The sequence below is a fragment of the Typopeltis vanoorti genome, chromosome 13, assembly GCF_054136105.1.
Source record: "Typopeltis vanoorti isolate ZY-2024b chromosome 13, IOZ_Tvanoo_1.0, whole genome shotgun sequence".
Classification (NCBI taxonomy): domain Eukaryota; kingdom Metazoa; phylum Arthropoda; class Arachnida; order Uropygi; family Thelyphonidae; genus Typopeltis; species Typopeltis vanoorti.
The window spans coordinates 107,823,107-107,850,097 of record NC_143561.1 but is presented as its reverse complement, the minus strand read 5'-3'; the positions used below and the strand labels follow the sequence as shown (position 1 = coordinate 107,850,097).

General features: G+C 36.3%; 2 protein-coding genes across 2 annotated transcripts in view; both read right to left on the bottom strand.

Moving 5' to 3' along the window:
* The window catches only part of LOC150100448 (bursicon-like), a 57,183-nt gene extending 53,298 nt beyond the window's left edge, over nucleotides 1-3,885 (bottom strand). Inside the window, exon 1 of the mRNA XM_090402702.1 lies at nucleotides 3,777-3,885. The gene's annotated coding sequence lies outside the window, so the exon portion shown is untranslated. The remainder of the gene's footprint in view (nucleotides 1-3,776) is intronic.
* Nucleotides 3,886-19,524: 15,639 nt separating this feature from the next.
* The window catches only part of LOC150100447 (NACHT and WD repeat domain-containing protein 2), a 66,063-nt gene continuing 58,596 nt past the window's right edge, over nucleotides 19,525-26,991 (bottom strand). Inside the window, exon 7 of the mRNA XM_090402484.1 lies at nucleotides 19,525-25,530. Within this exon, the coding sequence (XP_090258610.1) occupies nucleotides 21,405-25,530 (4,126 nt within the window). The 3' untranslated portion in view covers nucleotides 19,525-21,404. The remainder of the gene's footprint in view (nucleotides 25,531-26,991) is intronic.

Sequence of the window (26,991 nt, the reverse complement as noted above, 5' to 3'; positions counted from 1 at the left end):
TTATTAAAATACTTTGGATTAAAGCAATTTATTAATTTTTTTTTATGTAATTAAAAAATTAAATTAAATATCCCAAGAAATATTATAAGACATTAATCTTTTGTCTAAATATCAGACAAGTATGCGCGTTTATAAACCATGATTATAAGTTTAATGGTCTCAAATCGAACGATCATGTGCAGACGATTTAAGTTGAAACGTCTAATGGTTCACGTAAGAATTTCTTCACTAGTATTTAGTAAAAGGGGGAGGGGGCGATCAACGCTATCCCAAATATGAAATGTTTTAAACATTTCTAAAACTTTACTGACAGATTTAACACGTGATCCTTTGTCTTGGCCAAATTCCAGTATTTGAAGAATTCTCGATTGTTGGTAATGGTCCAAAGGAAGTATTTTTGGGTGTGGTTCCTAAACGGGCCTTGAATTTGTAAGAAAAAAAATAAAACTTAGATTCACGTTTACTTTATGATCGTGGTATACGCGTAATATATATACAAGAAAGTCAAGTCCTCCTAACGGTATAGTAACACGATTTCTACGTGATTATCTCACTTAAATAAGACAACAGTCCGTCCTTAAATACCCAAGCAATTCATAGAATGTATATGGATAAAGTGGCATGCGAAAGTTCAGATCGGAGGAATTGAAATATTTTGATATAGCCGCGTCATACCTCAAGCCAATTTAGCACCCTTAAAGTCCTTTGTGGGTTCCTTCAATGTGTCAATGGAAAGTCGTGACACTGATGTTTAAGCCAAAATTTGCAACGAATTACTGAGTGCATTTGTTACAAGAATCATTAACGCCAAAATTCGACATTTCAATCCCGCTTCAAAAAGGAATATTAGAATTTACTATTTATATTCTGCAGGACACAGTCCGATTTAATTTGAAGTAATCAGCTTAATTAATACAGAGAAAGAGAACAGTGAACTCAGGTACCTGAGCTCCTAATGTTTGACCACAAGACGCAGAAATCTAATTGATGAAAAATTAAAGTGCCTTGTGGGGAAGTAAAAAAAAAAAAAAAAGCGTCACTTGTTTCATCTATAAGAATAAGCATTTCATAAAAATCATCTCATATTGCGAAAAGAAAAAAAAAAAAAAATGAGCCAGATATTGAAGAAGTGGAAGATCGGCTGCAATTAGAAGTGGCTAACTTCCTGACATTATTATAATTTTTGTTAGTAGTATTGGCTATTGTTATGATATGAAATTCTGGGGAGAATTTATCTTCTTAATAATTAACAGCATAATGTTAGCCAAGTAGCCGCAACTAAATTGTAAGCTATTTCCATCTCGAGCATACTTGCCTCATTTTTTACGCGTATGTTTTAGATGAAGTAAGCAAAAAAAGGAACAGTTGAAGAATCCAATCTATGGAACTGCCCCCCCCCCCACAACTTCCGCCTTCATTTTAGCCCTATTGGGCTGTTTTATAGCGAATCCTAAACAGCAGAAGAAGCGACTGAATCTTAAATTGGATCGATAAAGACTCCATAAATCGGTTGATTGATGTTCTTTTGGGATTGAGATTATTGCAAGTGAGGGTTTTTTGTTTGTTTATTTTTGTGAATTCTGTAAAGCATGAATTTTCCGTTTTTATTATAAAAACGGAAAATTCATGCACAATTTCTATAACTAATTACCCTGTATAAAACAAAAACAAGCCTTGTATCACAATTTACATCAAATAAAAAAATGTGCTCTGACATCTTAATTTTTTTTTTTAATAGTTTTATAACATAAATCATATCCTAGCGTCATTGGTTGAACAGATTAATACGAATCATTCTTAAACATAAATGGGATTTGAAATATACATAACGTTAAATTATGTTTCCATGGTAACGCTCTCCACCAAATTTGTGCTTATATGTTTCCGATTTTATGCAAAGATTTAAATTAAAAAAAAAATCGTATATAATGCTATTAAACTGAAGCTAAATAAATATGATATCATATTGAAAGAAAGGCTTAATCTATTGCTTCGGACTTTGTTTCTATCTTTTAATTTTTGGTAAAGTACGACCATGTTTGTGTTTACATAAAAAGACGTTAGGATTGTGATTTAATAATGAAACCGGAAATAAGATCGTACATTCCTACAGTAGATGGGTTCAAGTTTAGATAATTTTAGAACTCTGTTTTAGGAACAGGCCACTTCATAATTCCAAAAAGCAAGTTTGGAATTCTTATTATGGATCACTTAATATTCTATCTCTAATAACTTAAGTATTTAAAAAAAAAGAAAAAAAGAAAAGAACTAATATGAATAGAGTTCGATGCCAGTGAAAGGAAATGACGTCAATTAGGAACGTTTTTCATATAATCCACACATTTAAAATAATTACAACGGAAAATTGGCAGAATAAGAAGATAGACATGATCCTCATAGAAAAGAATGCTAAAGAATACTGTGTGTGTGTGGGGGGGGTGAATTTTGACGTCGGCAATTATTTTAGAAAAAATTCTTACGGCAATTCTAATTAGAATTCATTCCGGAATAACTTTGCTGTCACGTGATCGTTGATTATAAGAGATGGTTCGAGTTTAAAACGCGATAGAAATCAGATGTAAAAATTAAGAAGTATATTTGGGAACTATAATCATAGTTTTCCCCCCTTTTAAGCTCAATGTAATATTTCCTTCATCTAATTCTTTCATTTTAACCTCATATCAACGTGGTTATAGATTTTCTTCGTTAAAAATGTCTTGAAACACTTCCGTTTTTTCCTTAGTTTTGCACTCGGAACTCAACGAAGGTCATGTTTACAATCAAAAGACGAATTCCTATTGCGAAACCAATCGTTCGAAGCACGCGAGTTGAATTCGAGTTTTCTTTTTATTTTAATATACGGCATTGACGACTTATAAGATGTACACGCGTGTCAGTGGATCCGTGCATTTATTGAAACTCGAGCGCTTCCTTATAAATGTGATGGATGCTCTACGAGAACTAAGACTACTTCCTGTCTAGTTCTTATCTTTCTTCCAAGGTGGCAATGACCGAACGATTTTTTTTTTTTTTACTTACTTTTTTTTTAGTATACGATTCCTCAACGAGTCACGTACTAGTTAAAATGATTTTAAAATAATAAAAAATATTTTATTAGATCACCCCCTATTTTTTAAATATCTTTCTTTTAAATATCAGTAACTATACCGCGCATTGTTTAAAACCGGGGGATTAAAACATATTCGAATTCCCACATTGTTTGCTTCCTTTTTATATTCTCCCCTACTCCGTATTAAACCCAACACGATCAACCTGAAGCTATTAAAACAGCTGACAGACCACTTTGCATAACGTGCTGTGTACCTTTTTGTCATGCAGGCTTCGGGGTGTGCTCCAAGCGGTGCAACAAACACTGAATTAAATGGCAATTATTACATTTATCTTTGGCACTTACCCCTTTGGACACTATAAATGCAGCGTGGAAATCCTATAATTATGCAGGTTAAATTGTAGCTTGTACATTTTTTTAAAAGGAGGTCCCTAGACCGTGTCTAAATAATATATATATACATTTGTGTACACTTAGGAAGAAACAGAAAGGCTAATTAACGCTACTCTAAGGATGGACAGATTCGTAGAATAAAATAGGCCTAGCTTAATCACGTATTAACTCATGCAAAAATAGTTTAATTAAAATAGGATTGTAATGTGCATAGAACGTGATTTGGTTACCAACCTTGCCTTCGAAAGGGGTTTATTCTTAAGAGAAAAAGAAGAGTAATGCTAAGGAATTCAAGGGACTATCCTAGACTTACCCACATCATCTTCGTATACGCACTGGTCGACCTACAAGCCAACGATGCCGCTAAGCCTAACAAGACACACCTTACAGACACAACACATCCTCCTTTTTTGCTAGCCACAACCGCTGTTGGCAGAAGATTTTTCGAGGATTGTTTGACGACGACCGTGCGTGTAAGGGTTTCCCTCGAGGAAGGGCGTGGGCTTGACGTCAAGGAAGCTGGGCAACACGAACTGCCCGATCAACTGTGTTCCCTTCTCAGACCACACCCAAGGTACATGGCAAGCTACCATTTATCATTATAATGAGGACACTACCGTTTTAGGCTTAACGGTTTTGGGGTTAAAGCCATAAATGTCAAACACTCAAGATATCTTGTTTCGATAGGAAAAATCAGAAATGAGTCTTAACTTTGATTCTCGTCTTGTGAAAGATATGACCATACACCGGATAATAAACAGAGTTAAGATCTCGGTCTACAATGCAAAGTCATACATGGCGAAAAAACGTGGACTACGGTATTTATGGTCGCCAAGTGTATTACGTCATACCCTTTCGTAGCAGGTGATTACAATGCTCCGATGGTCTGATCTGAGTTAAGTTAGTTGACCTATGAATGGGTTACGTATTTTGGCAGATACGGCATCCCTTTGAATGTGGACCTCATTATGATCAGTTGATACCTTTTTTAATCTTATTTTCATTATCATTGAAATTACTCGAAGCTTCCCGAGTCTCGACTGTACAGAAAATTTTTTAACTTCAACGTGACTCTAGCTGCGCTAACATGATAAAATACTTCACTCAGACCAAAACCGTTTGGCAGATCTACGCCCTCTATATGAAGGTTCAAACAGCCGTTTGATCATTCACATAAAAAAAAATTGTGGCTAGAAGGGTGAAGCAAGAATGCTTTTTACATTCCCTGTTATCTGTAGAAGAAAATGTATGGATGGGGTAATATAGAGCTATAAGCTCTGATCTTGGCAGGAGAGTAACAGCAATAGCCGAGCTTCAGTAAAAACTTCATTGGCTAAAGCATTGCTATCCATTACCCTCCCTGGATACCCATTTTAGTCGCCTCGTACAACATGCATGGGCTGGTATGTAAGTAAAGCCCTCTCAAAAAATTAAGACGATCCCGCGGACCACTCCCTACGAGTAGACGAAAGACCGTCCAACTCAGCGTTGGTTCCACTCAGTGACGAATTCCCCCCCCCCCACCACTGAGCAGAACCGCTCATATTCCAGGGAAAAGCATCCACCGACAAGGCTCCCTCACGAACCAAGCCGGAGAACACTCTCTCCAAAGACTCAAAATGCTCTCACAGGGCAAACCTCCCGAAATCTAAGCCCCCTCACCGGGAGCAAAATTCCGGAAGAAACATAAGAGAGCGAAATCTCGAAACTCTGCGTTCATTTTAGTCGCCTCTTACGACATGCATGGGTTACAGTAGCCTATTGTTATCCCGGCCACCACGCAGGGCACATAGTTGATATGATCACGTTTACAAATAACTGTGATATGAAGCATATTTTGGTGTATTAATTTACTTGTTTTTTACAATATTTTTAAAAATCCAAAACAAAATAAACAAAATTTTAATAATAATAAAATTTTCATTTGTATTTTATAGGAAGACTGTTAATTTTATTTATCTTCTTCTTCGAAACACAGCAGTAATTTGTTTTGCATAGTTCTCACCTATGAAAGGTTCTGTTACAAACTTATACTACAATAGCACCGTGAGTGAGCTATGGATGCTTTTCTATTTTTATTAATTATATATGTATATTTTTTAGTATTTTAATTTATTTTTACATATTCGTTTGTTTTTACTTTATTTATTTATTTTTTCATAACCCTGCTCTAGTGGTTTGGAACTTTTTCAAGCCACTTCAGGTCTCCAATAATCAGGGCAATGAAATTCATCTCCCACCTAAAATCAATCACAAACATCCATGGCGGGATTCGAACCCGCAGTCTGTTGGTTGGAAAAGCGAGTACGATAACCTCCAACCAGTTGTAGGCCATCAACTCGGCCTACAATTGATTGGACAACGCACACGCTATCCACTCGACTAACCAACTAAACAGGAAAAATTTTAATTAGTGTAAAATAAATTAAAATAATCCGACTCAAACTCTTAATCGAAATCAGGTATCTGTTACCCCTAATAAATGGCAACAATGTTGAGTTAAAGCTTTTAATTTTTGCCTTTTTTTTTTTTTTTTCTAAGTAGTTCGACTTCTTTCATTGTTGATTGTCATAACAACAGAAGTGATAGTTGGACATTTATATATAACAGACTTATAGACAATCGCTTCAAACTAAAAAAAATCTAGGAGATAATTAACTGAATAATTTCTAAAGAAAAATAAAGACTTAAATTGATCTTCGTATTTTATTTTCTTATATGAACTTGATACCAATCATACGTGAGTCCTGTAATTTTAGAGATTCTTATTAATAACTCCTGCCCATAAACGAACAGTTTGCAACACAAAACAAAATGACGTAATATGGGAAAATGGTTCGCAAAGAATCAATATTAACTTGGTGTGTGTGTGGGGGGGGGGGGGATTGTTATAACGGAAGGCTTTGAAAAATGCATTTAATTTTAGCAGTAAAAGGAAAAGTAATAACTTGGTTAAGAATACCAAAGCACCAACAATTACCTCTCATTGTTGTACTGAAACAACTGAAATCAGTAAATTACAATCAATTGTTGTCCTTCATTTAGTTGTTTATTGCTAAATGAAGGACAACCAGTTGTAATTTATTCATTTCTGTTATTTCAGTACAACAATGAGAGTTAATTGTTGCTGCTTTGGTATTCTTAACTTAAAAATAAAAAATGCACTAAAAAATTAAATGCATTTTTTCAAAGAATTTAAACGTAATAACAAAATACGTTTATCGAGAAGTAACATTAATTAAGACAATGTATTCATTTTATCTGAAGCAAAGTTTATATTCATTTCCTACTAATTGATTTCTTAGAAAATAATACTTACTTGGATTATAACTTCGTATCACACACACTTTAAGGTTTTTAACCTTTGATTTCACGACCAACTCGAGCAACAGACAAATCCGTTGTATATCGAATACTACACATGTGATCACTGCATTGTCAGATCTCTAGCAGATGTCTTTTAGTTTCCACCTGCTGTCAGGTGGTTAAAAATACAATTAAAGGGCCATCATATACATACGGGTGATTCCCACACGCAGGAGCCAGTAATGTCATAGGTCCTTGCACCGAGATACAGGCAGAGGAACAAAGAGTATGTTCCAACAAAAAAAGTATGCGGGCCACAAAGATTTTGCCAATAAAATGATAGTATAACACGTATGGAAAAGTGGCCCATTTCGTTTTGCCGTAATTCAATATCATACTTTGTGTTTGGTTATATAGAGTAATATTTTTTAAACATTTTTTAAACAAACAAGCCTATAAATAAAAGTTTACATCACATTAGTACAGTGTATTAGTAGGAAATATGATAGGAGAATACAAAATATTATTTGGTGCATTTAAACAATTAAACGTGTTTAGTATTGTTGCGTTACGCAACAATTGGCTTCTCTGTCAATTGTTTACTTGCTACCTTGCATTGTTCCCGCATCAATTGACTTCATCCATTGTACTCGAGTAAACTAATTGTTGCCCGATAGAAATACCATTAAACATACTTTTAAACTAGGATTAGGTTTTCAAACGGGTTAGTCTCGTTTTTTTTTGTTTTTTTTTTCCCTTACGCAAATATAAAGAGCTAATTTGCATACGACATTACTGAGCACCCATAAGAGCTGGTTTTTTGAAACCATCAAGGACAAACATGACAGGAGTATTAAAAACTGCCTTTAGTAAATTACAATACGTGTGACAGGAGTGACATTAGACAGATCTTGGTAGATAAAGTATATGCCGAAGAGAATGTCAAGTAAATGAGTTTAATTTCAGCACTTTTCTTTTTATTTCAGTCTGGAATTTATTTTCCAATTTATCAGAAGCTCAATATCCAACATATTAATGTTGGTGTTATGAGGGTCGTATCTTTATTTTCTAGCCACCCATTTTATCTATTAATCTAATTGCCATTAGTTGCTCGTACTGGACATTTCCTCTCATTAATTTTGAATGACTTATTAGAATTAGTTATGCAAAATGTGGCCTTAACATATCAAACCATACGTCGTAGGCCGTCGCTGGTAGCTAAGCAACAATATATTTTCCTTCTTCCCAGGCTCTTGATATATGTAGAGCATGTGTGTCAAGACTTCTAAAGGTATTTTATGCATATCAGTGGGGGATGCTCATAAGTGCACTTTTTGGAAGCTAAAAATTATCGGCATATAATAGCAGTAAGATTATCATCAGAGTAACGACACGTCAAAACAATCACAATATGTCTTCAGTTATTGCCTATAATTAAAAATATTATGTTCTGTTATTATTTTGCAGTCATTTTAGTTGGAATTTACATCGCAAACTTAGCCCACTGATAATAAAGATTTATCCCTCATCTAGTGCCCTTAGTAGCGTAGTCGGAAAGACTTGGCGACATTCGGTTAGGAAAGCCTTGGTTCAAATTCCATCTAATATGTGAAAAACATTTAAGAAGTATTTTTAGATGAAAGTAACTTAGCCTGTTTCATACGGAGTTTTTCTTCTCAGACATTTGGATTTTTCATCCCACAAAATAGACAAACCGGTCGTAGAACACATAGTTACAGACAGAGGCTTAGTTTTCTTATAAATAACCAACTTTTTTTAAAAAAATATTAACAAGATAGGAAGGCTTTGGACATGTTTAATAGTTTCATTTTATTGGTTTAATACAAGTCTTAACTCTCCCCCCCCCAAATAAAAAAAGATGCGAGCTTCATCGAATTGTTTGAATTATGTCTCATATATAAAGTACGTTGAGTACACTATTAGCAGTACTGCTCTTTCACCAAGAATGAAAAAATATATACGAATTGTTTCCTAGCTTAGTGGTTAAGATGCTCACCATTACTTCTAGACGTTCGGTTTCGACTTATTGAAGAAATATGCGATTCGTGCTTTCAGTCAGTAATATTTAATTTAATTTTTTTTTTCGAAGTAAGAAAGAAAAAAAGAAAATGGTGATATTCAGCACACTGAACGAGCCCAAACTTTGATCTATCTATATAACACAACATTGTTTCGCACAATGTTGTTTTAGCATTGTTTCGAAACAATGTTGTGTTATATAAAGAGAGATCAAAGTTATTGTTGCGTCTTGTTTTTTGTGGTGATTCTACTTGTACATATTAATCTGAATGCGTTTGCGATGTCGTCCGTAAGATATCATCAATCAATGTTCTTTTTTATTATTTAATTGTTCTTTACTTATAGTTAGTGAATCAGAATTAAATTAAGTATTTACGTACGCACCAACTCAATTACCTAATTACATTATTTGTACCATTGGGTGATATACGAGTTTGCGAGTGTCAGCGTTTAAAGCCGTGTCCTTTTAATATATTTTTTTAAGAGCACGCATTTTCTAATTACATAGAACTCACTGTCACACATGTTTTATTTAAAAAAATTTTCTCCATACAAAAAAAACTGTCTTTTTTTTTTTTTTTTTTTTTTTATCGTTCCAAGAAAGCAACACAATTATATTGTTTCTCAGGTGTTTTATTTATTTTATTAATGGTTAAATAGTGCTTTTCGCCATTAAGTAAATTACCTGTTTTTAATATTTTCTTGGTCAACTAATGGTTGAATATTTTGTACAAAATTCCTTTCCTATATCCGTCTTTTAGTTTCTAATTATGCTTTCTTATTTGTGAAGTTTTTTCAAGTTGAGAACACGTATTTTCTAATTTCAAGACGTTCTATCTTTTCGCCCGTAAAATATCTTAAGTTTTTCTTATAGAGAGAGCTTAGTTTCATATAAGTTATAAATCCACGGATTTATTTTATTTTTTTAACTGCCAAAATTTAATCCTATTTTTCTCTTTTCATTTTTCTCACCTTATTAAATAAGATACTCACGTATTCTGACGTTTAATTTTTTTTATTTTTATTTTTCTTTAGAGCTGTAAGGGTAGCTGTCAATCCTACGTATGCTATTATACTAAAATACCGATTAATCTTCCACTGTACTGATTGATTGCGATGGTGTCCGATTCAAACTAGTCTCCTGTCCGCATTCAAACCAGTCTCCTTCCTGGTGACTTACTACTATAATTTCACCCATAATTCGTTAATCATCATATTCGCCATCTATCTGAGATTAGAATTACATAGGTTGACCATTCCGATATACACCAAGAGAAAAGAATTAAAGAATTTTATTTCCCTTTTGAAATTCCATTTCACAAGTATACAACGTGTTCTTGCATATTTTTAACCGGAAGTCAAAGGTCAAACCAGAAAGAAAGAAGGAAACGAGTTAAAAATTATTATTAGCGGAAACTTCCATCACTATCGAAATAGCACCGCTGAAAATTCTTTTTGTATGCCTAATTAGCATAAAACTATCAATTTAAAAAAGTAGATCTAATACCAAGAATGATTGAGCTTGCTATAATTTTTATGAAATATTACTTCATTGTTAATCACGCAGGCTAATCAGCTGGATCATTGTGACGTCACTATGCAAATAGCAGCAGATTGTTTTAGTATTCATTTCAACAATTAGACTATATCTATCTTTATTGTCTTTCTTTTAGTACCATTTAAAGTCGTGTGCAGTCAATTTTCAGTGTAAAAAAAAAAAAAAAAAATCCATTCTTGACGCATCATTTATTCTAAATGATTAATTATATCTAACATGAGTGCAGTCTTTAGAGCTTCGCAGCTCAGTCAGTATAGACGAAGCCCTTCAGAAAGATCTGGGTTCACATCCCGTCTAGGAGGCAAAGAGTCTTTATCAGACGTTTTCATCTTAAGTTGAGTTAACCGGTGTCAAATGGGAGGGGAAGGATTTCTCATCTCCAAAACAGACAAATTGACCAGCCGGGAAGTACTCATGTAACTGTACACCAATTTAACACTCCCTGGGGCTTTCTGGACCGTTTCCCGATATGCCATACCTATCTGGGTATGACAAAACAAACGCACGTATCGCGTGTCAAAAACTGGTCTAGAAGAGTGTAATTTGATAGAGAGAGTGTGAACTATTGGCGTGGTCAACTTGTTTGTGTTTGTCTCGGTGTGCGTTTCTCAGCTCTTAAATATAATCCGATTTTTATTCACACGCAAGAAAAGGGGAAAAAAAGTATAAAAGATGCAAAGGAGAACTGGACGATGCTCCAAAAGATGGTTTCATGATCCGATGTTAGAGAAGTCTGCCTGTACCGTTATTGTGACCTCTGTGAATCATTATTAAGGCGGGTGGCATTAGCCTTTCTTGGAAGAAAATTGTTAAGAAAGACTGTTAATGAGATATTAATGTGCTCGACTGTCAGTCTCCTGCATTGTGATAATTAAACATTCGGGATACTTAACAGAAAATAACATTTAACATTAACAATTAGAAAGACTATATGTTTTCACTTGAAAACTATGATAACTTTTTGTTTGAATTAAAATTATATATGAGCAAGTAAGAGGGGGGGGGAAAGAAAGGAGAATTTCTAACGAAATTAGGTTTGCAACAGCAGCAAAAAAAAAAAAAAAAAAAAAACAGTTAAATTGTATTCATCTGTAAAGATTTTAAATTCCCACAATTCATTGCGACAAATGACCACTGATTGGTAAGCTGCATTGAGAATACAAAAAACTATTTAAACTCTCATTTAAACTCTCACTGATAAGTAACTTAACTCAATCCCAAGGAAATAGTAATTTATGACCCCAAACTCGTTTTGAACAGCGGATAGTTGGATTTTTAAATGCCGATCTCGTAAGCCTAATGAAATGTCATTAAGCCTAACATAAGATTTTTGTATTTTATACGTCACTTATTATAAAAGTGAAAAAACCCTTGGTGTGTTGTATTTGCACTTGCTAAATTTGGCAAAGTATTTAAAAATTATATTATATAATCAATAATTCCGCTATGGCACGTCACTTTTGGCTAATCTTGGACATTTAGGAAAGACGCTAAATTTTGTTCGCTCGTCACATCAATTTTTCCCAAACAGTTTAATATCCGCGAGTTGTTTTAAGTTTGAATTCATTTTAGTGGTCAAATGAGGTAGAACAAAGTTATATGCGTACAATACGAAATTCCAAAACGTTCAACAATTGAATAGAGACATAATCATTATCACAACAACTGACTAAATTCAATTGTTGTAATAATGATGGCGTCACTGTTCAAGAATAGTATTATGAAAGTCATTTTTTGGTTCATTTCCTACTTGTTTTAATTGTTGGAATTTTTCGCATTCTTCAAAACGGTATTATTTGCTTATTTTTGTGACTCCATCAACAATTTGAAATATAATAATTATTATATTGTCACATATCGCTTGTCACACACAAAAAAATTAACCATCTCATCACAGCTATGATTCGCGAAAAGATGACTTATGAAACATAGGATAAGGAAAGGTGGGATTTATTATTATTATTATTATTATTTTGTAAGAATGCCGGAAGAGTATATTTGAACATTACTTGTCATATCTTCACATAAAAATCTTTCTAAATTAAAATGAAAAGTAAAAAAGAGTACACTAGAAGATTATTTACAATCAGTAGGAGATCGTGGAAATTAATACAAACATGGAGAAAATGCACACATCTTACACAATTCAAAATCCGAAGGCATATGTACTGTGTGAATCAGGGGTGGGGGGGGGATAGTGAGCAGGGTTCTTTTATTATTTATTCCTTAACCAATCACGATAGTATAATGTACAACAGTTTTTAGTTCTGTCTGCTTTTGTACAAATGAAAACCTGAGAATCCAGAGGGAAAAAAAAAAGGAACTGTCGACCAGTCACCCAACTCCGTCATTATAATGCAACAAAATCAGACAATTATTTGTTTGATTGACGCGTGTGTCCATGTATATATTGACACCAGTCCGGAGGGAATGTGGGACATTCGAATGTTTAGTATTCAGAGTTCGCAATCCAATTTGTTTGACCTTTTCCCACTGCTATCCTAACATTCTCGATGTAGATTAGTTAATTAAAATGAGCCTGTTTTCTCTCCTTTTTTAACGTGTCGTTTTAACCTATGACCTACTTTACAGTTTAGCAACACAAAGTTCGTATGAGATTGGGGGAATCGATTTATGCATTGGGAGGGGGGGGGGGGAAGACCGCAAATTAAAAGTTCTCCTTTTAAAATTAATTTACTAATTAAAACCTACTTTTGAGTTTATCGGAGATTTTAAACGGAGGCTTTGAAATCTTGCCTGTTATTAATTCATGCAAATTAATTCTGCCGAAAGTGGGCTGGGAAATGAATGAATTCAATTGGGACGATAAATGAACACGTGTTCGGACACGCTTTCACGCGATGTTATATTAACCAATACGGAGAACCTGTAGGGGAGTAAGAAAAGATGGTAAAATATTCCATTTAAAATCGCATTTTAGAATGTTTTACTTCTTATGCATGCAGTAGTCAAGAATGATAAATTAGGAGAAGATTTCTATGATTTATTCATGGATAAATTATCTTTTGATCCCCGCCACTACAAGGTCAAAAAGCACTTCTGAAAACCAACACCTAATACATAATTATGTGTCTCAGAGGGTGTGCATATACAATTGGTCTTTTCCGCCACTTGATTACTAAATTTACTCGATTTTAATAGCAATTGTAAGACTTGTACAACCACCTGAGCATCAATAACGACAATGTCGTTTGGTCGGAAAGAACTGGGTTCGACTCCCGTCTAAGACGTCTAGAATCTTGAAGGATTTTCCACCAGAAGAAGAAGTAAACCCAACCATACATATCGGACTACAGTATAAACGCTAACTATGCTATTCCTTAGGATTTGGCTTCGAAAACCAGGAGTTTGGGTCTTTGCGCATGCGCGGATGGATTCCATAATATTTGCAGACGTACATTGGTGAATAAAGTTATAGAAGAGAAAAAAAAAAAACAAATTCTCTTTCGGTCAAGGCGATATATTTGTTTATAAATACACGTGAGATTGTAGATGACACTCCCTGCGTCAAATTCGAACAGTTGTAAGAAAAAAATTATAGTAATTTTTGTCTGTGAGAAAAGTTGTGAAGAATACGGAGAGTACCACCCACAGCTGTTCTTTTACAACTCAGAAAAAAAAAACAGAAGTGAACACCCATACAATTTCAGGTGTTAACCAATTACATTAGGACTTAAAAGAAATGTCAGACATTGAAAAGCAGTTCGAGATTCGTTGATTGAACCTTTCTGACATAACAACAGCTTTCAACTGCTTCGAATTCAACCGCTTGTATACGCGAATATATTGCACGAATGTGTGGACAAAATAGGCTGAGAGACCTCCAACAGTCCATTCTGGATTGCATTAATATATGTGTTGGGTTGGGTTTGGGCGTAGCGATCATTATAATAATATCGGCGTTTGATTGACGGATCTATTACCCCTCCGCTGAAGGTATAATAGGTTTTCTATTGACCATTTTGTCTCCCTCGAGGGGAGGTTTTGCATTTTCTCTCTTGATAGTCTGGAGATGCGTATGCTATTACTATTGGGGGGGGGATACTGTTGCAAATAATTTTTTTTTTTCTCTAAGTACTGAAATAAATGTTACGTTCCCGTAGCATATTATATTTTAATAATTATTTTATTACAGTGTGATAAAAGAACTTCAAACGCTACATCCCTACTTCTAGTGACTGCTCTTTACATTTCTATTTCAAATTTCGTTGCCTAGCAACTGCTGCAACAGTTAACGTCATAAATATGTCGCAGTATTGTTGTGTTCATATCAAAATGCTAATTGTGACGTCTCTCACTGATTCGAAGAATGACTCTCAATTTTTAATTTGTATTTCGGTGAGAGATGATTTTCACCGTCCGGTGTGTGACTACCTCCCCTCTTACTGGAGGCCTGAAGTGGTTTGATAAAGTTCCAGTTTCTAGCTTATTAAAAAGTAAACTAAAAATATGAAATATAAGATGAATAAAAAAAAAACTATTAGCTTATTAGTATCGTAAGGTCAACTACCTTTCGTGAATGGGAGTCGCATTGTAATTCGTCACCCCCCCCCCACTTTTTTTTTTTTTTTTCAATTTGATGCGTAAAGCGAATGTTACTTTTCCAGCCCTAGTGCCAGAACTTGTAGAAATCTAACACATTTGCAAGTCTTCGATCCCATACATTAATTAACACACCATGAGCTATAGATAATTTACATATTTGCTTGGAACTGTAGATTTTTCTTTGACATAATTCTAAGATGTTCCCAAAAGCTGCAAATTCCTTGTTTTACGAATTATTAAGATTCTGTACAAGAAAGTGTTATGAATCTACAGCACCAGAGTTCCGGTTTTCACGCAGCACTCAGAGACAGCAGATTTTTTTATTATTATTATTTATTTATTTATTTATAATCTGGCAATGCAAATTCTTGTGGGCCTCCATGGGTCAGTATCGACAATGTCTTGTACATAAGCTTAATATTTCGTAAAACAAGGAATTTGCAGCTTTTGGGAACATTTTAGAATTTACAGTTCCGAGCAAATATGTAAATTATGTATAATTTACATACTCGTTTCTGGAGGGGGAACCGAATATTTCCTGCTAATTTACCTTTATATATAAACTTTTTGCATACACTTAAACGAAACAAGAATATAATTTATTGATAAGTATGAAATTTTGCTAAAAACTGCGATAATTCAAAATATTTGAATAATTAGTTAATACACCTTCTTATAACTTGTATGAGAAGAATATATGAGGTCTGCTATTTAGGAATTTTCTTATTCGGTTTGCTTTGCTGGGTAGAATAATTCTGCTCGTTGGGAAATTTAAATTTATGGTGCATCACTGAGCAAAAGGGATGTCTTTAGTAGTGCTATTTTTTGGGGGTGGGGGATCAACAAGATTTAGAGTGATCTGGTAGATTACTCAGAGTTTTACAAGAGGTACCCATGCATTTAAACAATATTTCAATGACAGTTGAATCCAGTCTTGATGGTGATCCTCCAGTAATGCATAGTATTATGTACTTCCAAAAGGATGTGTGATTTGCATTATGGGATACTAAGGTCTAGAGCAGTGATGAGCAACCTTTGTTCTGCAGTGGGCCGCAACGAACACAATATTAAATACTTTAATATATTAATCAAAAATTTAAATTTATGGGGTGGAATTTGTTATTTTCGACATAGATTTACAATGATTTTTTTTTAATTTGATTTACTTTTTATTAGTAATACTTTCAATATATACGCAGGTATACGTGCATTTTTTTTAATCAAAAGAAATTAAATAGCTGCTGAAATTTAATTAATGAGACTTTAATTTAATTAATATTTGACTCTATTTCTCATCAACATGCTTTTCAATATTGGGAGAGTATGTTTAGCATTGCGACTGTTATATACAATGTTTTAGTCATCAAGGCGATTTCGACGATCATTTTTTACTATTTTGATTTTCGAAAGAGTCGTTCACACAGATAAGTACTACCAAATAAACTCTTTATTCGCCTGACGGGTAGCCAGCAATGGAAATTTATCACTTGGAAAGTAACTCTTATAAAAGTAAATAAGACTAACATTTTGAGACTTATTTCAGTGTTGCTTTGCCAATCAATTATTTCTATTTGAAATTCTTCGGAAACCCTTTCAACGTCTATATTAAAGGGGGATGAGAAAATATTTACACTTAATTCGTTCAAATGTTGAATAATGTCAACGCAAAATCGCTCATCCAGACCTTATTAAATTCTGGAAACGGGTCGTCTTTCATCACCAAGAATAACCGAATTTCGCCCTTCAAATCGTACACACGCTTAAGCACTGTGCCGTCGACCCTCGGTGTGTTAAAAAGGATATCGCCATATTCGCTTTCTACAGCTCTCAAAAATCCCTTAAATTCGCGATTCAGTCCTCGAGATCTAACAAAATTTACAATTTTAATGATCGGTGGAACAACACTGGACATTTTCAAAACTTTTGCACTTAAATTTTTTTGGTGCAAAATGCAGTGAGAAATTAATTATTTCGCGTCCTGTTAATCTTTTTGATGTCTCCGGATTACAATCCCAACATTAATATTAGACATGGCTCGAGCTGCATCTGTTGTTATACCGCCATCTTTCTTTTGGGATATTTAATTGATTAAGAACGGTTTTCAGTTTCCTGTATGTATTTCCTTTTCCGGTAGTAGTTCCTCTCAATGGAACTAAAGATGCAAATTCTTCGGTGATGTTAAAACTACCAGAGAATGATTTGCAAAGAATCGACTACCAGTTGATTCACTTTGTCTTTGTTTGTGCAACTGTCCTTGCAAATTATCAAATTTTGAAGAATGTTTAGTTTTATAATGCCTCTCGATGTTATATTCCTTGAAAACAGATATCTTTGCACAACATATCAAGCATACGCATTGTCTTTTATGCAAGTAAAAAATAGTCGCATGTCCATCTTTCGTTAAACTGACGATTTTTGTCCTCGACTTCGCGTTTGCTAGGTTTTGAATTCGTTGATTAAACACAGGGTTCTGTTTGTAAGGAAAAAAAAATGTAAAGACGTAATTTTTTAAAAGAAAATATTATATCACCGTTATAAATGTATAATTTCCATAGGTTTCGAAAGAACTTGCATTAATAAGTTTGTTCAAGAATAATGTGACTACTTTCATATATCGTTAAAGTGTGTTATCAATATTTGCTAAAAATATTGATAACACGTTGTGCCTTTTGCTAACACTTTGGATAACAACCCCGAGATTTTTGGATACTGTGTCATCTATATTTATGTCATGAAACGCCAAGGTTTGAGTTGTTTCGACAAGATAAATTTCTTATTCTTTTCCTTCGTTAGAGGCTGGGTAAGAACGAAATCAGGGGTAGGTGTAATGTTAGTTTTTGAAGAAATGACAGTATGGAGTTTGGGAAGTGGGGCTGAGGCAAATTACCTTAATCTATCATACCATTATAATGCCACAGGGGTGCCATGAGCTCAATATTCAGTCCAGCTCCAGGGACTCAACATAGAACCACATAGAGACCACAGCCCCGCATATCAGACCTCTGATACGCGGGGCTGTGGTCTCACTTTGGGTTAGGTTAGGTCTCACACTATCGTTTGGTGAGAAATGATATTCACCTCGGCAATTCCAAGCATCCAGGACCACAACAACGATAATATAAATAAAGCAAGATAGTCTTCAGTTTTTGATGGTTTGCATATTGTAAGAGTTCTAATATAAAAGGGAAGTCTTATCATACAGAAAGCGGTGAACAGGGTTCGCATTCAGCGAAATAAGCACGCTGATTTATAGAAGGAGCGGTGTAGATGAAAGAACAGAGCAATACCTTGACTTAGAACATTGGTATGAGAAAAAAAAGTTACTGATGGGGAAATAACGGAACATTAGGCCTTACAAACAATGAGTGATCAGCGACAAATGGAAAATGCATGAATATTAACGAAACCTACTTCCTATGAACTTTTTTCAGCAATCTATTATTATGGGATTAATATAAAGTATTAGTGGTTGCTAATGGTTTCTGAATAATTTTGAAAAACAACGAGGTAAAATACGAGAACATGACAGGATGGGGTAGATATTTTTGAACAAAATTCCTCCCGTTATTTTTTTTCAGTGGTAGTATTGTTTCTCTAGTGAACGACTTAAGACTGAATGAGAGGTAGTATAGTAAATGGAATACTTCTTTTCGTCACCAGTACAGTCGGAGGAAAAGTATGATACCGAGAAACGTCCCCTTTTTTGAACACGTTGTAGGATAGTCCGGTTTTTTTTTTTTTTTTTTGTCGTATGCGCCGTAGGAGAGCTATTGTTGTTTTTGAACTACGTCGTAGGACATAGATGTCCTACGACATAGTCAATGTTGTTTTTTGTCCTAAAAGAGTCATTGTTGTCTTTTGAATATGTAGCAAAATGCATTGTTGTCTTTTGATTATGTGGTAGATGAGCCATTGTTTATATTGAAAGAATATATTGTAAGAGAACCACGTGGATGTAAATGTAGCAGATACTTCCAGCAGTTGTAACAATGACTTTAGCATTGGATGAGGAAGTACGACTACCATTGTGGAATCATATAATTTGTTTTAATAATTTTAATTGAACGCAGCGGACTTAGTTTCGAAACAGTTGTGCTCTGCTTCCTTTTCGTTATCAACTGTTTCTGCGCATTACTTGGAGAACCGAGGCTGCTTGCTTTTATCTTATGATGTACGTGGAAATATTTTTACATCGATCTTTAAGAGGTATATTCTTAGCTATCAGTGTGGTTGCGATAAACATCCTGTTGCTGTCGAAGGTTTTTGAATAACAAGAGCAAATGCTTTTTGTATTAATAAGAAGGCCAAAATGCATACGGTCTGAAATGTCTGTTTATGTTAATCTCGAATGCATATTTAGATCAACAAAGATGCTGTCAGATAAGGGTGCTTGGAAATATTTCAAGAAACGTGATGGGTCAGGGCAAATGACTTTACGAAGGACTTATCACTGATTTTTTTTAGCATTTTCTGTTAGCTCAGCCAGGATAGCACATCTTTATGCTATTTCAAGTAAGCGTGATTAATTACAGAATTATTCATCGAAATAACCAAGATGAAAATCAATCAGTCATTGGTTTATCGGTTTATTTATTATCAATACATTAACAGCAATGATCATTTCTTTACATATCTCTTCTAACATTAGCGTTTTTAAAATTATTTCTGGTACAATTTAATTTAGCTTTAGACATCTATTTCTTTAAATCATTTATAAACCGCTATGGCATTCTTCATTGGCCACATCTTAGCGAACAAGTGCATTATTTTATTTATTTATTTTTCTCTAAAAATTGTTATAAAAATAACTATTCTGTATAAACACCCATTTTATACTTATAACAACTATCTTGAACAGTTACTGGCTAATAACTTTAAATCTACAGACATTGAGACGTTCTTTTTCGTATTGCTTCAGTATGTTAGGATACTTGGCAATATTAATATTACAAACTCTTCTAAGAAAACCTAAATTTATAAACTATCTACTCTTCTTAAACCTGAGAATGCTGGAAAGTCTTATTTTAAAAATCATTCCACTGCTTGATAGGCATTTCTATCTGTGTTGATATAAAAAAATGTTCGACATCCTTCTTGGCACTTCTTGTTCCTTTCGTTTCGCTGCTTCTTTAGTTCTAAGTAGTTTGGAACTTTTGAGAGGCGACAGATTTACAAGAGTTTCAAACAGATTGAATCCAGGAGTTATTCTGTAGGACAGAACATTATTTTTCCAGAGGTGCAAGTATATATTACCAGCAAGGAGGGGCGATGTATTAAATCTGAAACCCACAGGGTTTTAATGTACAGTTGAATTTTTATTTATTTCGTTTTTTGTTCACTCTTTACACAAGTCGCCACATGCTCAAAAACAATCAGAGAACTTGCTGGTAAGATTTACTTTGTTGTAAACCTTTATATTATTATTATTTTTGCTTCACACTAGATGGCAGCACAGCACTATACTATATAAAGAAGTGGAGGGGGGGGGGAGAGCTAATGAGAAAAGAACCTTAAAAGTACATCTCGATCTGAAACTTATTCAAAAGAGCAAACTACCTTATTTTGAACAATGCTTCCCACTAAGCTGCGCGCCTGCGCATTAGATGGAATATTATTCATAAGCAAGATTTTACGCATGAGCAGTACTTGCTTAATCGGATCTATATATGACTTACGCTATTTGATTCATTGGTCTATATTTTCTGAAAACTATAAGGCTGACTTTAGGTCCAGATAACAATTTTTACTAAAGGAGTCTGCTGTTATAATCGCTGTTTTTCTTAGGCCATGAAACAGCGTAAATGAATTAAATTAATTCTGATAAATATCCATATTCTCTACTTCCGTTTAACAGAAAATAAATTGTTGTGTGGTGTTATACATTTAATTATAGCACGCAGTATTGTTCTGCCATCTGTTAAAAGCAACTGCACATCACGGTTTTTATTTGGCTTAGCTGTGAAACTGTAAGGAAAGCTAACAAACGTTAATTTGGAAAAAAAAAACAAACAGGGTCTTTAATATTTTTCTACTATTATCTATCCTCTCGAAGCCATTTGATACTAATGGATGAAAATGAAGGAGCCTTCAGTTCGGATTATTTTTGATATCGGCATCGGTGATACGGGATGTATTACACTTTATCACTCCGGAAGTAATATGACATGCTACTTCCGGTATTAGTCCCAACTGGGCAATCTTTAAATCTCATCAAGTCGAACAAGTAAATGAACAAATCGGGTCGCGAGCTACTGATGCACTTTGTAAAGTGTCAGCTTGTAACGTAAGCGGATGGAAGCCACATCTAGAAACGGAGGAAGCCACATCTACTTCATTTTTTTTTTTTTTTAGTATTTTCTTGAACAGCTGGAGATATCGTTTCACTATTGTGGTGATGGAAGCTAGGAACTCGGATAATAAAGTTGTTTGTTCATCCAATTTGGCTGCTATCAAAGTCTGGAATTAAACCACTTAGGACACCGAACAAACACGAGATGTGTCATTATCCGCATACATACCTTGCTGCAGTCTAGCAGCCCTGGATGCCATTTGGACAGCCGCCTTGAAAGACATTCCGGAAACTCTGACTGGTTCGCTGGATCGGCTCGGCAATGCCTCCAACCTCCGCCTGGTGGCAGGCATTTTAGGGTCGACAATGGCCAGTACTATGAAGCTACCATCTTCCCCTCCTACCACTACGGAATATCCATCTGGAGTACTTTCCATAGCGCTAGTTTCGGCCGACAGTTTGTAGTTAGCGAGCTGTTGGCCATCTGACACCCGAAATAGGCCGATGCTTCTTCGGCCGCTGTGATAATAGAGAACGTGCTCATTGGACTTGGTGAATTTCGCCTCGACGCTCCAAACACCTTCGCTTACCGGAGGGATCAGCACGCGCACAGTGCTACCATGGCGGAGTTCGATTATCTCCAGCCCTCCCTGGGCTGGTGCATAAAGTCCATAACGTCCATCGCGAGTACAAGCCCCGTTCCACTTCTTCAGAGCCTTGATCAATTTCCTATTCTTGACATCGATGATGTAAGACTTATCGGCGCCAATGATGGCGATGAAGTAACCCTTAGCCGGAAAAGGGATCATCTTTTTGAACCCTTTGATGCTACTGATTTTCATCGGTATTTTATGGACGAATTCTCCGGTCTTTGCGTCGTACACCATGAGACATTCTCGTCCTTTGTCGACGCTTATGAGTACTAAATTGGCACCCCCGGTTGTTATCACTACAGTTTTCAACGTCACAAAAGGAAAGGTGAAGGAGTATGCCACGGATCCATCGGGGATATTTCGTGCTATACATAAAGCATTTCCTGTACCTTCATCAGCAATCACAATGACCATCGAGTCATCAGGTGCCAATAAAAGTTGTTTGATGTTTGGTTGAGGTTCTCTGTTAACGACAGAGCCAGATTCGAGGTTCCACATGACTAGAGTGCCTGTCTCGGCACTGACCACATAACGTCCACAACTGGTGATAACCGCGTGCGTTACAATAGCTCCAACAGGGTTATCAGCAAGTTTTGCCCATAGCTTTCCAGTCTTAATGCTCCAAACTCCTACACTGTTACGTGTCACCACAATTGCTACATCTTCCTTCTTGGCAATGCAAATAGAGTCGATGGCCATTTCCATCCGATCGATTACATGCACTTGTTCGAAGATATTCTTAATATTCCATACCTTCACTGATCTGTCAATCGATGAGGAAACAACTCCATTGAAATCGTCCACGAGTAGAGGACGCAGTTGTAGTATTCGAGCGAAGTGTGCGTCTACCTCTTTCACTAACATACCCTTGCACATATCCCAGACGTAAAGACTCTTCCTTACTCCACCGATGGCAAACTGGTTGTGTTGAGTCAACGCCAATGAACTCTGGGATTTGAGAGGTTTGACAGAAATGTTTCTCACCCCATGTGGAAGAGGTAGATGGACACAATTCTTGTTCTCCAGATGCCACAGGATGAACTCCACTGCCAAAATCGCTATCAAGTATTGAGAACAGGGAGATAAAGCCAGAGAAAGAATTTTCAACAGATGCTGATGAATCATCTCGTCTTCAACCCAACCCTCTTTCTTTAATCGCACTCGACTCACATCAATTTTTTCGTCGTTGTTGCGAGTACTGATAAAGATCACGTCCTTTTCTGAAGTGAATGCAAGTCCACCACACAGTTCTAAATCTGGTAGATTCACGTCGTCAAAGGTCGATCGGAGGATGTGGTATCCAGCGTCGTCCTCCATAGGAACCTCTAAGGAGATGTGGTACTCGGATGTATCGGTGTACTTGACAGCTACTAAATTCACGTTCTCTTCTTCTAACAAGTGACTCTCAAGCAGTTCATCCGAATTGATATCGTACACATTCCAGTGTTTGGTGGACCACACTACTACTACCTTTTCCATGGCATCCACGCCAACGATGGGAAACTCCTCGTGTTCAGGAAGAGGCTTGATACTCTGCACGTCCCCAGACAACATATTCAGAACAAGAACCTCGTTGTAATTTGTGTACGATGCGGCAAATTTATCGTCTGCACTCATGGACAGCGTTTGCATTATACCCTGTATGTTTGGGTTGATATCGCGCGTGACTTCACCGGTTGAGAGATCGAACATCAGAAATCGATTAGACACGGAAAGCACGAAGCGCAGGTCTGAGGTCAACGTAAATCCAAAGATGGCAAATTCATGACCTTCCAGGGAATATTTCAAGGGGCCTCCAGGGGTGTGGAGGAAATGAAATGCTGGTAGCAGCGCACATTGTTGTACTCCCAACGCATCGCACTGATCGATGAGTCCCGCCACTTTCTTTTGAGTATGCTTCAAAGGCAGAAGTCTACCAATTATTTCCGAAGCAAGCATGTTAGGATATTCGCTGAGAACTGCGCCACCCAATCTTATGGCATCAGCCACCAGTTGGATCTCCTTGATTATGTTTTTGTCAGTTAGATGAGCGCTGGCATCTTCGAAGTCGGCCAGAACCGCCTGTAGTGGACAACTGCTCAGCTTACTGTGGAGCCACTGATAATTGAAGATCACGTTATCGAAGAGATCCTGCAACCTGTCTGCGCGCACCAAGTGAAAGGTCAGTTCACCAAACTTTCGGAGGTTATACCTAGCCGATCGACCATCTGCACTATGGAAGACTAATGGTTGCAATGGCACCTTCCTGTCAGCTTCACCTTCTCTGTCTTTCAGACCAAAACGATGCCTTTGAATCTCGGTATATTTGAATGGTTTGGGTTTTCCACCACCCCAGATGCCTAGGAAATAGTCCGCAATGGAAGAATGAAAGTACTTGACGGTGTTGGAAACCTTGAAATATCTTTCGATGGCAGCATCCCTGAACTGTCTGTGATACCAATTGAGAACGCTCACTCCATCGGCTTCTCTTTCCGATAAGTAATTGGGAAGATCCCGTCGAATTCGGGTCCACAGTAAAGGAGGAACACGTCGAACCGGTGGCAGATGGTACTGGTACACGTCATCAAGAACGGTGTCGTCAAGGGAGATGAGATCTTCCAATTCCGATTCGCTGAGCCCACTCTTGGCTGATGTGATGTAAGAAAGAGCGTGCGCAACCAGAGTCTTGCCATGTTGTAATTCGATCCTCTCTAACAGTTTCATGATGCTATCGTTCACTGTGTACGCGAGGGTAGTTTCGTAAGCCCTGGAGTAGGATTTCCATCGGATAACATCAGCAAATACCAATTTCACAAAAATGGGGAGGGTGCACTTAGAAATAGCATTGCGGACCACCTTCCACTGGTACGTATTCAAATCTCTGTTGTTCTGCGCGAGCCATTGTTGAACCACATATTCTGCCAGATCGAACCCCAGAGATTTAACCTCGATGAACAAATCGTCATTCATTAATACCTTCCTTAACATCCAGTATTCGGTACAATCTCCCTCAGACACTGCTGACACCACCAATTTTACATACGGAGGAAGACGGGTGGGTAACCAAGACAACCGATTAGCATCATTGGGTCCTCCGATCTGATCAACTGAATCCAGGAAGATGTAGAGCGGCTGTTCTCTGCTAGCTTGCATCAACAGTCTCTTTAGATAGGCTGTCAAGGGAATTAAGTCGTCTGGAATATCAGTCCAAGGCAAAATGAAGTTGTATGAGATCTGGTGACAGACACTGGTTAGCATGGGGACCACCGTTGAACTGTCTGGGGTAGTACCCAGAAATCTCAATATCATGATCGGACGACTGCCACTAGGAGCCCACACTTTTACCATACTGGCAGACTTGGCAAGCAAAGAAGTCTTTCCGCACCCTCCTTCGCCATGTAGTGCTATTGGCTGATTACAGTCTCCCTGAATATATTTTCTAATTATTTCCAATTCCACTTCCCTTCCTTGAAAAATCTTTTCGGAGTTCTTACAGGAATGCAAGTGCTGTAAAATCTCCGTTATAATTTGCCCCTGAGAACTCAAATCCTCTTTTCGCATGGCTCGATCCACCAGCTTGATTATATGTTTGTGAAAATGGGCGGTGAATTCTTTTAAATATTCTTTGTGGAACTGAGCGTTAAGACCTCCCTTGTTTGTCCACTCAATTGAATACCTGAAAAGAATTGGAAGAATTATTTTATTTATTTTTTTTTGATAAAAAAACTGAAAAGAAAAATGTTATAAATTTACAGAATAAGATTTCCAATAATAATAATAATTTTTATGACATCTAAACATATCAGTTGGATTGGTTAGTGTTTCTTGGTATTGTATGGGAATGGATTCATTTGGAGTTGAATTAGCCATTACGTGATATATTTCAACATGTGTGAAAATTATTTTTGTTTCTACATATGCGTATGCTTGTATGAAATCTATCTTAGATTGTTAATATAGAAGACCAGATAAAGTGATTTTTTTTTATCACAAAACAATTTATAACTATAATTATGTTATTTTTACTCCGTAATTATTATATGTATAATTATGATAATATAATTATATTATATATAATAGTGAAATCATCGAGATGCTTTTACACTTTTCAAAAATCTTACGTGTAAATGTAAATATACCAGATACGACCGTGCATCGATCAGAACAGCTATCTAAAGTTCTTAAAAGAACTGGGCGATGGACTGAGTCCTTGACTCTTTATCCCGTCATCTGAATGAAGTAAATCTGTGTGGATGGAGTGTTATTGAGCTAAAAAAACTCTAGTCATCATGGCTGGGTAACGGCAATAGCCAAGCCTCAGTTAAAACTTCATTGGCTACAGCATTGCCATTTGTTACCCTGGAAGTCCTAAAATGGACTTTTCTCATCATATTGTCATGTCAAAACTCCGCAGCAGCTATTTAAACTTACGGTCCTCATAAGGACTGGCTTAAAGGGGCGAAGCAAGAATACTTTTCATCTTCCCCGTTATCTGTAGAGGACAGTGTAGGGATAAGGTGTTATTGAGCTATTAAATTAAAGCTCTGATCGCGGTAGGAGGGTAACAGCAATAGCTAAGCCTCAGTTAGAACTTCATTGACTACAGCATTGCGATCAATTACCCTCTAAGGATATTAATCACCGTATCACACGGTCGATCTTACTCCGTACAGCTATCTAAACCTTATAGTCCTCATAAGGACTGGCTTAAAGGGGCGAAGCAAGAATGCTTTTCATCTTCCCCGTTATCTGTAGAGGACAGTGTGTGAATAAGGTGTTATTGTGCAATTAAAGCTCTGATCATGGCAGGAGGCTAACAGCAATAGCCGAGCCTCAGTTAGAACTTCATTGGCTATAGCATTGCCATTCATTACCCTCCAAGGTGTATTCGATTGAATGAATCAATCACCGACTATGTAAGTAAAGGTGAAATCTCAAAAATACGGACGATCTCTAGGCCACTCCATAGTGGGCGAAAGACCGTCCTAATCTCAGCGTTGGTTCCACTCAATGACTGGCTCCCCGACCACTGAGCAGAACTGCTCAAATTCCGAAGAAAATAATTCACCGACAAAGCCCCTCAGCGGGCCGTGCCGGAGAACACCTTCCCCGGAGACTCAAAGTGCTCCCTTAAGGC